This window comes from Phacochoerus africanus, chromosome 15 (assembly GCF_016906955.1).
Source record: "Phacochoerus africanus isolate WHEZ1 chromosome 15, ROS_Pafr_v1, whole genome shotgun sequence".
NCBI classification, from domain to species: Eukaryota; Metazoa; Chordata; class Mammalia; order Artiodactyla; family Suidae; genus Phacochoerus; species Phacochoerus africanus.
In genome coordinates this window covers 22997794-23014142 of record NC_062558.1, presented here as the reverse complement: position 1 = coordinate 23014142, position 16349 = coordinate 22997794, and the positions used below count along the sequence as shown (strand labels likewise).

Genomic DNA, 16349 nt, shown 5'->3' with positions numbered 1-16349 from the left:
GGCACTGAGGGCTGCATGGAGGGAGGGTGCCCCACTGAGGCACAAGGTGGCCTGGGTCTGGGGACACCCTGCAGTGTCCTGTCTAAAAGCCACGTCCCTGGAATTCCTTTTGTGGCTCAGCGGGTTAAGAACCCAACTAGTATCCAAGAGGATGTGGGTCGATTCCTGGCCTCACTTAGTGGGTTAAGGATCCAGGGTTGCCATGAGCTGTGTGTAGGTCACAGACACAGCTTGGATCTGGCATTGCTGTGGCTGTGGCTGTGGTATAAGCCAGTGGCTGCAGCTCTGATTCGACCCCTAGCCCAGGAACTTCCATATGCTGCAGGTATGGCCCTAAAAAGACAAAAAAAAAAATAAAAGATAGGTCCCTGAGCTCAGGTCCCTGAGGGCTGGAGGGGCTTGGGGCCCAGGGTAGGGGTGACCCAGGCAACACACAGGGGCTCCCACCAGGATTGGCCAGTGATGGGGGTGCTGGGTAACCCTCCATGGCCTCAGGTCTCCCTAGAGCTTAGAGAAGGGGGATGGGGCGGTGTAGGGAGCTTGGGCTTGGGGTGGGGATGGAGGGGCCCTCAGGGGGAGGAAGAAGAGGGAAGGGAGGACTCAGGCAGAAAGGTCCCTACGAGGAGGCGTTGCTCGGGGAAGAGGCTTTGTCTTCTTGACCCCCAGCTGCAGAAGTGGCCGCTGAGCGGAGATGGGTTTTCTACGGGGCTAAATGGAACGAGTCGTCTCTCATTATCATCTAAATGGGGGCTGGGGGAGGGCCGGCGCGGGAGGCCAGGAGGAGGGCCTAATTGCCCAGCTCCGATCTTGTTGCCACAAGATGGGAAAATAGGCTGGTAATTGTCTGGGGCCGCGGGGGCTGCCCTAGTTCCAACTCCTCTAATTGCCGGCCAGGATGAACGGAGGCGGTTCTGAGCACAGCACGGGCCGGCGTGAGGGCGCAAGCTTGGGGGCGGTTATGGAACCCTACCCACCTCCATGGGCAGGGCCTGGGGGTGGGGGACCCCCTCCAGGGTGAGCTCTGCCTGGCAGACCCCCCCATAAGCTGGCTGCAGGCCCTGGTAAGGGTCTGCGTGGGTGGGGGAGGGGCCCCCTAGCCCTACTCAGCAGAGTGGTCTGGCTGCAGTGGTCACCCACTCTCCCAGAAGAATCTTGGTATCTGGACCCCCCCTCCACTGCATTCTGGACCTTGGTCTGTGGGTCCCACACACCTGAGGCCCGCCCTCACCCAACCTGCCCAGTCATCTGTCCCCCTGTGCCTCGGGTGTCAGCCCTGGTGAAACACACCTAACTGGTTTCTCCCATCAGATCTGAAATGCCCATTTGAGCCCAAGCAAGCTCGTCAAGGGTTATCGGGTCACCCTCACATGGCCTCCAGGCCAGAGCTGACCCTGTCTGACATCTGAGGCCCCAAGTTTACCTACCCAGCTCCTCCTCCAGGAAGGCTTCCCAGGGGTTCCCTGCTGGACCCTGTGACCCTGGAAGGCTGGTGGGTGACAAGGGACAAATCGACCTGGGCCCCCAGCCCAGAACCACATATGGAAAGGGGGTGGGAGGCTGGCCAAGGGCTGAGCCCATCCCTCAGGAATGTGGGGGCTTTGCCCACCTCTCTGTTGGGGAGACTCCTCTGGGGTGAAAAGGTTCTGGGGCGGGTCCTCAGGCACAGCCCAGGCTGTTTGGGGCTCTGTGATACTCGGCTGTGGGGCCTCCAGTCCTCAACCCCCACCTGCCCACAGTCCCAGCAAAGAGCTGGGAGTGGTCCAACAGGCCTGTCTCAGGGTCACAGCATCAGCACCCCCGGCAGGTGCTCTGACTCCCCTGGTCATCAGAGGCGAGGGTGGCCTTTGGGGCCACAGCCCAGTTCCTGACTGTCCCTCTTCCTTCCCCGCAGAGCTCGGCGCAGGCGGTCTCAGGCAGAGGTTACTCCGTAAGTCTCCTGCCCCCTTCTGCTGTCCTCTCCCCGCATGCCCCAACCCTCCACCCTCGGGGTCCCCAACTGTGCTGAACGCTGCCCCCAGACTGGGAAAGGGGTTTGTAGAGGGGTGGGGACAGGGCCAAAGTGGGCAGAGGTGCAGAGGCAGCGCCTGTCCTGGGTCCTGCCCTGCAGCCCTGGCCTGTAGGAGTAGGGGTGGGCCAGGACAGTGGCCTCTGGGTCTCATGGCGCAGCACTCGGTTTTGGGAGCCCAGTCCTGGAGCAGCCTGTGCCCTGACACCCTCTCCTGCAACCCCCTTCGACCTGGCCAGAGGGAGTGGACAGGGGCAGGAGGGAGCCAGCCTGCTGCAGCCTCCTTCTCCCCCAGCCCCCTCCTCATGACTTTATTTCATTTCCCCTTAAGTATCAGGAGGAACGTTAATGACACCATAAAACCCAGAGCTCCATAAAAGCCATTTCTGCAGATTTACAGCCGTTTTGGCTCATTGGAGGGCAGGGGCCTGGGCTCCGCCCGCCTCATCCCTGCGGTCTCTGATTTACTGTGAGTTCCAGAGTTCCCGGGTTTGACAGGCTGGCTCTCTAAATCACAGTGGCTTTTTATAGGGTGTGTAATTAACCCATTAATTCCCTGGGTGGCAGGGACAGCCATGGATCCCTGGCCCTCTCCCTCCCCTCCCCCAGCTCCCTGACCCCCAGGGTCTGTCAGCCGGGCAGCTGCGCCTTCCGCCTCTTACCAGGCCAGGCCATAATGTCTTCCAGCCTTTGATCTGAGGGGTGCACCCTTCGGGGCAGTGGTCCCAAGTGCCACCAGAGGGATGTCGTCCTGGGAGAGACTCTGCCCTCCTTGGGCAGCCTTGGTGCTCTCATCTGTGGTCACAGTCATGGTTGGTGGCCCTCTGCTGCTCCTTCCTCCCATGGGCCTGGGCAGCCCTGACATGCCAGCTGCTCCTGGAGTTGACCGAGTTGACAGAGCAGAATTCAGGCCAGGCTAGGCCAGCGCCAGACTCCAGCAGGCCTGTGCTGTGGGAGGCAGCTGGTAACATGCTGCATGGTGCAGGTCAGGACTAGGGAAGGCTGGGACGGTGATGGGGAGAGGGGGCCAGAATGCCCACCAGCACGCACTGGTCCCACGAGGCTGCGACTCTTGCTGTGTCTGAGATGCCCAGGCCAGCTGGGGTCTGTCTCCCTGCCCCGGGCCTCCTTGCCAGAGCCACTGGGCGGCCCTTCTGCTTCCAAATCAGCATGTGTCGTTCGTGGTCTTCTCCCCAAAATGCTGTTTCGAATGTTTCCTGGAGAAGAACCTGTAATTAACATGCCAGCTGCTTGCAGCTTAACCCCCCACTGCCGCTGCACAGGAGTGACAGATGGTGGTGGGCAGGGGCCCCGCCTGCTGCTCAGCCATGGGGGGCTCCTGAACCGTGTCTGCAGGCAGCCTGTGTGTGTGCGCCAGGCCCTGGTGCGAGCAGGTGTGTCTGCTGGTCCCTGACATGTGCCGGCCGGCATTTCAGGGCACACGGGGTCAACCAACCCTGGTGGCCCTCTTGTCTAGTTGGCATGGTGGCAAGTGGGGCTGCCCCTGTGGCTGGAGGAGTGGGAATGAGTTCAGAGGACGCTTGCCAGCAGACAGGCTTGCGGCTAGGGGCAGCTCAGGGCGGCTGCCATCCTGCCTCTGACTTGACGGTAGAGCCCTCAGACAGGTCGGGTGTTTGTGGCTTTCAGTGAAAGGGGAATGTGTGTACCCCTGAGTGTTGACATGTGTCTGTCACATGCCTGTGTCCGAGAGGTGGTGACCCTGTACGGCCATGGCGGGGCTGCGCGCCTGCATGGGAAGCATTACATGTTTCTCCCGGGTACCTCTGTAGGTGTGTGACGGTGATTCTGCCGTGGGTATCTTGATGTGACCTGTGGCTACATGGCTTTGCGTGTAGGTGTCAGCCTGTGTGCCCCTTGCCGCCTGTGCATGTCTGTGCTTGGGTCCTCAGGCCCAGCAGGGGTTATGCTTATCCTTGCTTCTCCCAACAGCGTCCCTGCACTTGCTCAGCGACATGAGGCGTTTGTCATCTGACCTGGTTTATAGGCGTACTTGAAGGGGTTTAATTTGCTGAGATTTATCCCCAGCAAATCCCCAATTATTGCTCATCCTCAAAAGCGTCTGTCCCGAAAGCTTGGTGCAGCCTCCCCAGCCCGCCATCAGATGTTCGTTAGCGCAAGAAAATTAGTTAGAAAGTAATTTTCTTAATTTGGCTGCTTGCAACCAAGGACATGAGGATTCATCTCCTGCCGAAGCAGGGGACTCGGGAGTTTTCTTTATTAAAGAGAAATGAGAATGGAGACGCCTGCCGAGGCGGGGAGCCGGCCCTGCCCCCACCCCACGTGTGCTGAGTGGCTGCCTGGAGACAGGAGCAGAGGACACAGAGCAGCAGCAGTGATGCTGGCCGTGACACCAAAGCAGTTCTCAGGGGACCGGCCTGCGATGACCTGGGCAGGGGTCCTCACAGCTGTCCCCAAGGTGGTCATTGCCACCATGGTGATGGCTGCCCACCCTCTGGATGAGGACACTGAGGCCCTTGGACCTGAGAGCCTGCCACAGGCGCCCTCCATCAGGAGGGGCCTCTGCTCAGGGATGTACTCCTAGCCAAGCCCCAGGCGGGAAGGCTGGCCCTGCTCCGGACATGCCCCTTTGTCCCTGCCAACCTCTCCCACCCAGCACCACCCTCCACAGGCTCCTCAGCACCCACCTGACCCCTCCCCAGCCCTCGGCAACAGCGCCCACTTGGCCGTAGGCCTCAGAGCACCTCTGAGCCCAGCCCCTCTCAATTGCTGGGATGGGTCTCAGCTGAGCCCCCCCCACCCCTCCTTGGCTTAGGCACATCCAGATGCATCTCTTCTTTCCTCCCTTCATCAAACCTGGATTGAGCATCTGCCCTGCTGTGGTCAGCCCTGCTGGAGAGGAGGCAGAGCCAGCGTCCCTGCCTCTGTCCCTGTGCCCAGGGCCTCCGGGTCTGGTAGAGAAGGTGCTGAGTAAAACAAACAAGTAGCGTCCTCCGTGGAGGTGGCGAGTGCTGCTGAGAAGAGGCGGGCTTAGGGGGACGCTGGTGTAAATGGTGGGGCCAGAGACCTCACCCAGACATGGCGGGGGTGGGGGGTAGCCCTGCAGAGGCCCTGAGGTGGGAGGGAGCCACCACATGCGTGAGGAACCAGAGGTGAGGATGTAACTCTGCACAGCAGAGCAGCGAGCAGCACCTCAGAGGCCTAGGGCTGTGTGAGAGGCGGCCTCCAGCCCAGTTGCCCAGAGTTTACCCCACCTGCCAAACCTGCCAGGGCAGAGACACACACACACACACACACACACACACTCACATACATACCACATAATTATATGATTGGCTTCATTGCACTCACACACACACACACTGCATAATTAGCTGATTGGCTTCATTGCCTTCAGGGGATTTCTGGAAATGAATTCTAAGTTGTTGGTTGGGCCGCAGACAGCTAATTTCCCAGCTAGACTGCTAATCTCCTGGGTCTCCAGGGCCTCCACACCTCAGGCTCCTGGCCCAAGTGGGTGCCGTCAGACATGGCTGAGCCCAGCTGGTGCCCTGCCACGGGACCGTGGAGGGAGGCTGCTGTGGCCTGGGCGTGCCCCTGGCCAGTCCCTTCACCTGAGAGCCCAGGCAGTGGGGCAGAGTTAAAACTAGCAGCTGGCAGGGCCCAGGCAGAGCTGACAACAAGGGGTGGACTTTCCCCTCAATTGCTGAGGAAGTCTGAGGGGGCAGGGTGGGGTTCGAGGCTCCTTGTGGAACTACCTTGACATCTGGGGGGGGTGGTCACAGAGGTCTCCTCTACTCCCCTGTCTGGAGCTTGATGCCAGTTCATGGTTGGTGGCCTCAGCTCCCCTAACGTGGGCATCCCCATTGTGGGCTGGTTGGGCTTCCTCACAGCATGGTGGTGGGTTTTCAGGGTCCTGAGAGCAAGTCAGGAGGATGCAGTAGCAGTGATGTGGCTGAGGCTCCAGGTTGTGTGGCATGGCTTCCTGATCCTCTATTGTCATAAGCCCCCGAAGTTCACAGGGAGGGGCTATGGACCCCCCACCCCATGTCTGTGAGAGTCAGCACTTTGTGAGAGGGACATGGGCAACTGGGCAGCCCCAGGAAGCACACGCCACTGCACAGAGCCCTGCCCCAAAAGGCTTCTCAGATGGGCACAGCAGCTTCTGCTGAGACACAAGCATGCCCACATGTGTGACCGCTAATGTCACCCCACAAACATCTGCCAGGCACCTGCCATGGGCCAGGCCCTGTCTGGCCTGATGGGCCAGGCCAGCCGAGCTCTAGCCAAAGCTCTGGGCAGTAGCCCGTCGGCCCCAGCAGCTATTTGGCATACCTGGAGGCCGAAGGCCATGCAGCCGTGTGTGCTGACGCGCGTGTGCCTCCTGCCACCCCTTTCTCCTGGAAGTGGTCCTTGTGGCTCCTGGCTCCACTGTCACCCACTCTGGCAGAAGGGGCACAACCCTGCCTTCTGGGAGCTCTAGGTCTGGGGCTCAGGAGGGCAGAGCAGGTGGCCCCCTGTGGTGGGTACAGAGCGCAGGGTATCTGGGTGGTCGCATGCAGGTCATCTGCCAGCTTTGCCCCCAGGAGCTGGGGACAGTGGAGGTTAAAGATGAGGTGCAGCACATGGTGGGGGACTCAGCTTTAGTGAAGCATGGGAGGACTGACAGGTGCTGGGGATGCCCTGAGCCGTCCTGAGACCTGCCTGCCACCCACACACCCCCATTAGCAGCTCAGTGCCCATAGCCCCTGAGCCACAGAGCTGTCCACTTGCTCCAGGCCTCTGCTAAGCCACCTCGTGCAGCCCTGTGGCACAAACTCTGTCTTTATGAGGCAGGTTTATGACATCCATTACCCTGCTCCTTGGGCCACTTCCGAGCAGCTATAATTTGTACAAAAGCAATAAAACCCGGCCAGCCTCTCCCTGGAGTCGGGAGCTGCATTCTCCTCCCGCCTTGGAGCACAGGGAACTTAAGCCGGAGGCTGGGAGGTGGCCGCTGCTCAGAGGTCGGCAGGGCTGGCGGGTGACCATCCCTGCCTGACCTGCTTCTCGTCAGAGGATCCACCACCCACCCACCTACTCTGTTCATCCGTTTTTCTGTCCACCCGTTCTTCACCCAGCCCGTCTCTCAGGGGCTCTGGGGGTGCAGCCGTGGCCCACATTTGAGCAGTTGGAGGACATAGAAATCCTTTCCTTGGGGCTGGTACAGAGCCTGTGTCCCCCTGCCCCTGTCATCCATCCAATTCCTCTCCTGGCAGAGCAGGGGTGGGGGGTGGGTGCCGCTCCCTCAGGCTGGTTGTCAGGTATTTTGAACGTGGCATGAAGATTGGTCCGAGGTTGTTATTCCCAAGGAAGTGGTCCCTGATGTGGAGATCAACATGGGGGTGGGGTGGGGGTGTTGGTTTACCTTTGGGAGGAGGGACAGGAGGGGACAGTGCCCAGGACAGCCAGACCTTCCTTCATCATCACTGTTCTGAATCAGTGGATGTGGCACTAGAAGGGTCATGGCCTTGGGGGCCTCCACTCCTGAGCTTCCTGTGGCAGGCCTTGAGGGAGTTGGGGGGACAGGGACGAGCACTTCTGGCAGCAGCTTCTTAAAGCCTAAATGGTGCAGGGGGAGGGTGCTGGGTATAGAGGGAGCTTTGGGCATTGAAGAGTCAGCCCTTGGAATTCCCATTGTGACCCAGGGGTAATGAACCCAACTAGTATCCATAAGGATGTGGGTTTGATCCCAGGCCTCGCTCAGTGGGTTAAGGGTCCGATATTGCTGTGAGCTGTAGTGTAGAGTCACAGATGTAGCTTGGATTCTGCATTGCTGTGGCTGTGGTGTAGGCCAACAGCTGCAGCTCCAATTTCACCCCTAGCCTGGGAACTTCCATATGCCACATGTGTGACCCTAAAAAGCCAAAAAAAAGGAGAAGAGTTCGCCTTTGACTTAGCAGGATGCTTAACCCTCTGGGGTTAATAAACATGCTGGCTTCTGGCTTTATTCTGCCAGGAACACTGGCAGAGCTGCCTCTGCAGGTCCTGTGGGGGCCCCCAGGGCCAAGTGGTGGAGGGGCATGGATGGCAGAGCGAAAGGCCACTAGTCCCTGCCTGCCAAGGCTCTGCGAAGCCCTGCAGGTGGGAGAGGGGCTGGCTGGGTAGGGTCTAGGTCGAGAGAGGAGGAGGTGAAGGCACCTCCAGGCTGGGCACCACCATTTGCTTCAGTCCTCTGTCTGCAAGAAGTGGAGCCTCTTAGAGTGATCTGCCCCACGGGGCATCTGCTGTGACTGCCAGCCCCATTGCTCTGCACTGTGGGGCAGGTCACTGTCACCCACCACATGTCTGCCTAGGGCATCACCGAAGCCTGTGGCCTCTGCACCGCCCACCCGGGGCCCAGCTCCACTGGCAGTACAGCTGAGCAAGTCTTGAGGTCCCTGCCCTAGTGGGGAGACAATGGGAGAAAGCTTCTGTGGGGTACCTCTGGGTACAATGTGCCACTGGTCAGGGGCAGCGTCCCAGGAAGAGCCAGCAGGGGGTCAGGCTAAGGGCAAATACAGTGTGGGGTGCAAGTGTGCCAGGGGCCCAAGAGGGGGCAGGGAGGGGCCCACTAACTTGTGGCTTCAGCAAGGCTTGTCCCAGACACCCAAACACTGTGGGGTTGCCCCATGGGGGAGCTTTGGCGGCCTGATGCTGGGAGCCCCCAGACTGGGTTGTCCGGGCCCTGGGGGTGATGGCCCAACCCGTGCATACCTTGCGCTGTCATCTGAATGCGGCTTGGACTTAGGGCAGGAGGGCTTTTTTCCAAGAAAATCCTCCAGTCTCCACAGCATTTTGTAACTGCCTTTGAAAGCCTCCCCCCCACAACCATTATTTTATTTCAAACTGGAGCAGGCCCATGAAAGAGGAGGCACCAGCCCATCTAGCAGTGCAGAGCCTCTGACCAGAGAGCCCCCTCCCCCTTCCACCCCCCTCCCCCCCACACACATGCAGGGTCAGAGTGGCCTCACTCACACCCCTGTGTTCTGGCTGGGGATGGACCCACCTTCTTCATGGCAGCTTGAGACCCTCCATGAGGGTCTCCTGTGGGGTAGTGGGACAACTCAGGGCTCTCAGAGGGCAAGGCAGCCATGGGGGTGGCTGGCCTGGTGGCACATGTGCCATATTCCATTGGTCAGCTCAGCCATGCCAGCCCAAGTCCAAGCGGAGGGGATGGGCCTCAGGCCTGGATGGTAGAGTGACCAAGAGGGTGCCCCACTGTATTGCGGCCCAGCACCTCGGGATCCCACCCCAATGCCCGCCAGTCTCGTAGCTTCTTTTCACTCTGTATTGGTCATCTGCTGCTGGGTAACCAGTTGCCCTGACTTAATTGCTTAGGACAGCAGTGTTCATCATAACAGCTTCTGAGGGCCAGGGGTTCTGGAGCACCCTCTCTAGAGGGTGGCCTGTGGAGGGACGGTGAGGCTGAGCCTTGGACAGCATGGTCACTCCACAGGGTCCTCTTGGCTGGGATCACACCCAGTGTGGACCCTGGGACACAACCCCCTTGCCTGTGCTGGCCCTCCCCAGCCTCCTCTCACTGGACTCTGCAGGCAGGGGACATCTTCTGCCCTGGACCTGCCCTGCCAGCCCCTCTTGGCCTGCCCCTACCATCTGGGGAAGCTGCAGGAGGGGAGGGGCAGCAAGCACCCCTTACTGACATGGCCTGGGGTGCAGCCATCCCTCCAGTGGGGAGCCTCCTGCCCCTGTGAGCCCCCAGGGCCTCCTCACCCCTTGTATCACCTGACAGGTTAATTCCTGTCATTCAGCTGCTGGTCAAGGCGGTCCCTAGGTGGGTCTGCCTTCCTGCCTATCCCCTGACCACAAGTTGCATAGAGCAATGCAGGCCCCCTGGGGGCCTAGGATTGCATGGCCTCTGCAGGCAGCATGAGCCAAAGGACTCCTGTCCAGTCAGGTGAATGGGCCACCATCCTGTCCCTGGAAGCTGGACACAACACTCTGGACAGGCCTGCGGGAGCCCTTCAAGGCAGTGGCCACATGTGCAGGAGCCACAACCAGGGGGAGGATCAGTCCAAGAGCAAGTGGGTGCCAGGCTGGGCTCCTGGGATCCCTTCGGAAGCTGAAATTCAATTATGCAGCACAGGCGGGGCTGCGGGGACACAGAAGGTTAGGAATTAATGTTAACACTGTTCTGGTTAAGACTTTCTGTGTTGATAAATAATTCATAAGGCAGTTAGAGCCCCAAGTCTGACAACATGAGAATATATTAATACAGTCGACTCCACGAAAGGTCAGCCGCGTGCGGCGGGCCAGGGGCCGTCTTTTATTCACGCTCTGACATGGGCTCGTTAATTATGCCAGCCCAGCAAGCACTGCGCTGGGAGAGCCGCTAATGAGAAAAAGGGAGAGTGGGTTCAGTGTGCCACGCTGTCCACGGGTGTGGAGGAGGAAATGGACCGAGGCCCCAATAAGGCCCCTGAGCCCGGAGCAGAGGGGCCCCGCCTGTCCCCCTGCAGCTCAGGCAGGGCAGTGGAGGGAGGCATGGGAAGAAATCCACAGGGATCCCCCCAAGCATGCAGTCCTAAAGTGGTCCCCAAGTATCTGTGGCACCCTCACTGTGAGCCAGGCACCACTCAGGCCCCAGGATCAGAGGATTGAAGATACCCCAGAAGCCCCTGCTCTAGCGGGGGCTGCAGAGGGAGGGGCAGATGGGAAAGAGGCATCAGAGGTGTGGTGTGTCAGCAAATATGCATAGAGCAGATGGGGATGTAGGGGGTGCCATCCGGGGAGGGGCCTGGCCTCGGGGTACCCGGGACACTGGTGTTCCTCAGGGGAACAGAGCACATAAGATCACATGAGTGAGTGTGTGTCAGTGCGGGGGTGTGTGTGCAGGCATGTGTAATTATGATCACATGTGGCTGGGGGGTTGCCAGGTCAGCTGGTGGCCCTTGAACCCTGTGCAGATTTGGGGATGTCTTGTTTGTCCCGAGAATGAGATGGGTGTTGCTGGCTGCACCGAGCAGTGATATGGCTGCTGGTCTGTCACCAGGAGCTGCTGGTGAGAACAGGTGAGGCACAGCGGGGACAGAGGGTGGAGGGACAGGCAGTTTCGGCCCATTTGGGGCAGTGGATTTGCTTCTGAGCTGGACAGAGGCTGCAGGGGGCTTGGTGGTGGGGTGAGGGGGCTCCCTGGAAGGACAGAGCCTCGCTAGCTGCAGTGGGGAGATGGCAGCTGGGTGGAGGTGCCCTCCACGCCAACTGTCACAGCAGTCTGCATCAGGCGTCACCATGGGGGCCACAGAGCCCTCAAATTGAATTAAACTGCACAGCCCTCGATGAAACTGCTGGGAAGAGAGAAGTCTGGGGAAAATGACCCCATTCAGAAGGCGAGTCCCCCACAGAGCAGAGGCTAAGGGGTGCTCCCTGCACATCCTTGTCACTCTGGGAAAAGTTACCCACGGAACGGTGTCCCAGTTTTTTCCATACCTGTGGTAACTGCAGCCAGAGAAAATACAAAGTGATTTTGTGTGGGTTTTTTTTTTGGAGCCACACCCACAGCATATGGAAGTTCCCAGGCTGGGGTGGAATCCAAGCTGCAGCTGCCAGCCTACACCACAGCCTCAGCAACACAGGATCTGAGCTGAGCTGTGACACCACAGCTCCTAGCAACACCTGACCCTTAACCCACTGAGCAAGGCCGGGGATCGAACCCACAACCTCATGGATACCAGTCGGGTTCGTTACCCCTGAGCCACAACAGGAACTCCAGTTTTGTGTTTTTCATAACAGGGTCAAAACTCCAGTGATACTAACTAAGCAGCTTTTAGCTTTGTGGACTTCGTCTGACAGAACATTCCAGAATCCTGTGAGGTGCTCAGCAGTGCTGTGGGGACGGCTCCCCAGCACAGGCAGTGCCCCCACTCTGTGCAACCCAGAGCACCCTCTGGAGGCCACTCCCTCAAGACCCCTTGGGGGGAGGAAGAGGGTGGGGCTGTTCAGAGGTCAGTGGTCAGAGCCCAAGTCATCCATCTGTTCATTCTTTCGTTCATTCCCTGCCCCCCGATCCAGGTCTGTGTGTACCCCATAAGTCATTCATTCATTCCCTGCCCCCAATGTCCCAGGTCTGTGTGTACCCCTGTCATTCATTCATTCATTCCCTGCCCCACTGTCCCAGTTCTGTGTGTGTACCCCCAGGTCATTCATTCATTCATCATTTTCTGCCCTCCTATCCAGGTTGTCTGTGTACCCCATAAGTCATCCATCCATTCCCTAGCCCCGCTGTCCCAGGTCTGTGTGTACACTCCATTCATTCATTCATTCATTCCTTGTCCTCACTGTACTGTAGGAATGACATCTTTGTTCCTTGAAACTTGGGTTTCAAGCAAATGAGACTTTTGACAAACAAATTAGCAATTAATTGAAGATGGCTGCAGGGCAAGGTCAGGACTGAACAGGTGCTGTGTGGGTTCTGCACCACATTGAGCTCAGAGAAGGCTGAGGAGGCCAGACCGGCAGTGATGTGAGGGGTTGGGGAGCAGGCAGGTCACACAGGCCAGACGTGGGGAGGAGCGGAATTCTGTTCCAAGGTCCTCTTGAGATTGGCAGGTTAGGAGGGGTGGCCTTTCTGCACCAGCCTCCCCTCTGGCCAGGCACCAGCTCCACCCTGACTCTCCCCACTGAAGAGGGACCATCAGCTGGCTGCTCATAAGCCACGTGTCCACAGCGACAGCTCATACTCAGGGCCTGGGGTGATGCCACCAAGCCTTGCACCGTGTCACCATGGGCTTTCCTCAGAGGCTGCTCTCAGCCATGTCTGAAAATGCAGGAGGCTGTGGAGGCAGGAGCAGGGACCTCAGCCCCTCTTTCCCACTGCCCCGCCCTGGCCCCCCAGATTCCTGTCCCCGCTGCCTCACCTGTGCTGGCCTGCTTTTTTGCTCAGCGGGTCTCCCTCACCTCTTTGCTTAAGGCCAGCTGCACTCTGGCTATCAGGTTGCACTCACTTAATTGCTCATTAACTGGGTAATTAGTGCTTTGTTTTGCTTTAAAGCCTAAACACTCATAAAAAGTGAATTAGCTGAGTAAACAAGAATGGGATCTTCCGAATCTGCCATCCAGGTATCGTGCATAATTAATCAGGCTCAACTGTGACAGTGCTTCCTGGGCCAAGGTGGCCTGGGGCCCTGGGAGGGGCAGTGCTAGGACCTCAGTCCAGTTTCAGCCGCCACAAGGGAGTCACCGGCGTGGGGCCTGACCAGACAGGCCAGGTTACAACCGTGGGTTCTAGAGTCTGCTCACCCACCCTCCAGCCATGCCCTGTGTGGGCTCCCAGCCGCTCTGCCTCAATTTTCCCATCTGTAAGCAGTGGGTCTGTGCTAGGGGCTAAGAAGTGTGAAGAAGCCCAAGCTCCACTTCTTGGGCCTTTGCTCCTCTCCTGCCCCTCTCCTGCCAGCCCTGTAGTCTCAGGGTCGACACCCAGCAGAGCCCAAAGCCCTGGCCCTGGGGTTTGTCTGGGGTCTAGGCACAGGGCCCTTTGGGGTCTGGACCCAGCTCTAGGCCCCTGCTCGGTGGTCACGTGGCTGTAAGCAAGCCCCTTTTTGCCTCTGCTTTCTTATCTGCAAAATGGGGCTTATACCTCTAGGCAGCTACCCTAGAGGGCAGTATGGTGCCAGCCTTCCCCAGCCCTGCGCCCAACTCTTCAGACAGTCGCCCAATGATCCCACAGCCTCCCCATTCCACAGATGTGACAGCTGAAGCCCAGCGCTGCACTCCTGGTGCCCCTGCCACCAAGGCCCCCCAGGTCTACCTCTCCCTGGAGGGGAGCCTGGCTGAAACCCTCAGCTGCTGCGGTGCTTATTTACACAATTGAGCTGAGCCCGCAAGATAGTACCCAGCCCGTGGCTGGGGTTCCACAGTCCCTCATTTGGCTTCTTATTTTAGCTGAATCGCTTAATTGGCATGTGATCAATATCCCAGTGGAACATTTGCAATAGAAACGAAGGTGACACCTCATGCCTTTATCAACGGGGAAGGATAGATTTCCACCTTGAGGAGGTCACTCTGCTGCCCAGATGCAACGCCCCATGCTTCTCCCCTAGTTCTTCTAAGGAGGCGCCAACGAGCAGAGCGAAATGTTTAATGAGCTGGAGCCCCTGCAGGGCCACAGGAGGGCGGGAGCCCTAAGCGCAGACACAGACCATCCACACAGCCAGTGTTCCTGGGCCTCACTTGTAGGGCCCCATGGCCCCGTGGCAGATCACACTCACTGGGACACTTGGCGGGACACCCTGGGGTAGAGCCCCCTCTGGACAGGATGCCCTGGTGCTCACGTGTGAGAAGCTTTAGCACAACTCCCCAAGTCTTGGCATGCACACACGTAGCACGCATGAGCTGTGAGAACACAAACAACAAGCACTGCCCACGCCAAGGACTGGTGCCATCTCCCAGGTGGCCCCAGGCACACCTCCAGCCACAGAGGAGCAGCCCACAGTGGGGGGCTGCACCCAGCAACTCAGACCTTCCTTGCCCGCATGCTCAGGTAGGCTGGACGGAATGTTCTGACGTTTTCTGCTCACACATAGGCCACAGGTACCACAGCCTTATTTGGTTCGCAGCTGCCCAGGCCTTTCCAGGTGACAATGCCCATGGGGAGTGCAGCCCAGGCTGGGGAGGAAGGGCAGGCCCCCTTTCATCTCTTGGCAGCTCTGTCGGCAGGGCCTTGGTGGCACTCGGCTTTGGTGGCACTTGCGCAGCTCATCCCCGGAGTGCCAGGCAGTGTGCCGCCCCTTGCCCTCTTTGACCCCTGGCTGGAGGCAGGGCTGCCTGAATGAGAAGCTGGGGACAGAAGCAGGGCCGAGGTGGCTTCATGCCTTCCCCAGCAGCTCCCTGCAGGGCACCCTCGCCCTCCATCCCCACTGCACAGTGGGAGCTCCACAGTGGTCAGGGAGGACCCTCCCTGTCCCCAAGGGTGTCTCTGGGCCAGGTCTGGATGCTGGGACATTGACGGGGAGTAGCAGGCCCAGAAGCAAGGTCTCCCTGCCCATGAATTTTTCATCCCTTTGTTTGAGAAGTGGGAGACAGACAGGCTTCCTCTGAGCTTTGCTGGGAAGCGGTAATTAACGTTCACAACGAGAGAGAATAAAAAGGCCCATTCCTGTGGCTGCTGAATGACTGGGTTGATTCCTGCCTCTCCGGTTGTGGAGGGTGAGGAGCAGCCCCACCCCAGGCAAGTGGCTGCCCAGGTTTCTGGAAGAGGCTTGATGACGGAGGCCAAGTTCTCCCGACCGCTTGTGCAGGTGCTCCTGGGGAACAGGCACTATCAGGTCACAGATATGTGTGCCTGGGCCCCGTGGAGAACTCAGATGGTGGCAGTGTGATGGTGGTGATAATGGTGATGGTGACATTGGAGAAATTGACCAAAGGTGAAGGTCGAGGTGGTGATGACAGTGCTAATGGCAATGATGACACTGACAAGGTGATGATGATGACAGAGGCTTGCATTTATGGATCCCTGACTGCCAACCACCTGCTGTTCTGAGCACTCCACATACACTGATTCGTTTAACCTCAACCCCCGACCCCCGTGTGGAGGCCCCACCCCATCTCTGCAGATGAGGAAGCTGAAGCTCAGAGAGGTGAAATGGAGCAGCCGACGTTGCCATTAAGTGGAGGAGGTGGGACAGAGCCCCAGGATCAGTCTCCAGAACCGACTGTGTGGCTGTGTTCCCAGCATGTGACAGGGACCAACACTTGGGCCCTGCATGTCAGGAGAGGCAGGGATGGGGCACAGAGAATGACTCCCCATTCTCAGTAAAAGGCAGGATTTCATGAGAAATCTCCAGATTTTTAAATGTTGGCAGCAAAAGAATTTTTAAAAAATGGGGGCAAACCAAGCCCATCTGTGGCTCCACCACCCAGCTTGTCTCAAGCTGTGTCTCAAGGCCACGTCCACCCATGGGTGGCGGTGAGGGAGAGAAAGCTGTCGATTGGGCCTGGGAGGTAGCAGGCATCCCTCGTCAGGTCCTGTCCGTGCACAGGGGCGACCTGCCGTGACCCTCGGGTGTTCCCACGTCACATCTGTTAGTGTGGGTGACACATAGTGGCCTGAGGCATGGAGGGGCTGAGCTTTTGGCCTTTGGGATGTGGAGCCCTGAGCTCACATCTGCCTCTGACCTACGCTGAGTAGTCTTGGGCTTCCCGGTGGTGTGCCTTGCTTTAGCCACCCTGGGCCATAGGTTCAACACAGCCCCTGGGCAGGAGGGAGGCACTGAGCCCGGCGGTGGAGGACAGCCTCGCCCCAGCCACTCGGTAGAGTCACCTGGGCCCCAGACGCTCGGGTGTAGGAGCTTTGGGGTCCCTCACACGAGCGCTCAGGACTGTAACCCCC

General features: G+C 58.9%; 1 protein-coding gene across 16 annotated transcripts in view; it reads left to right on the top strand.

Annotated features, from left to right (window-relative positions):
- FBRSL1 (fibrosin like 1) overlaps nucleotides 1-16349 on the top strand; it is an 87719-nt gene that overhangs the window by 33957 nt on the left and 37413 nt on the right. For all 16 annotated transcript variants that reach the window (XM_047761461.1, XM_047761469.1, XM_047761460.1 and 13 more), the window contains one exon: nucleotides 1892-1927. In XM_047761461.1, the coding sequence (XP_047617417.1) occupies nucleotides 1892-1927 (36 nt within the window). The remainder of the gene's footprint in view (nucleotides 1-1891; nucleotides 1928-16349) is intronic.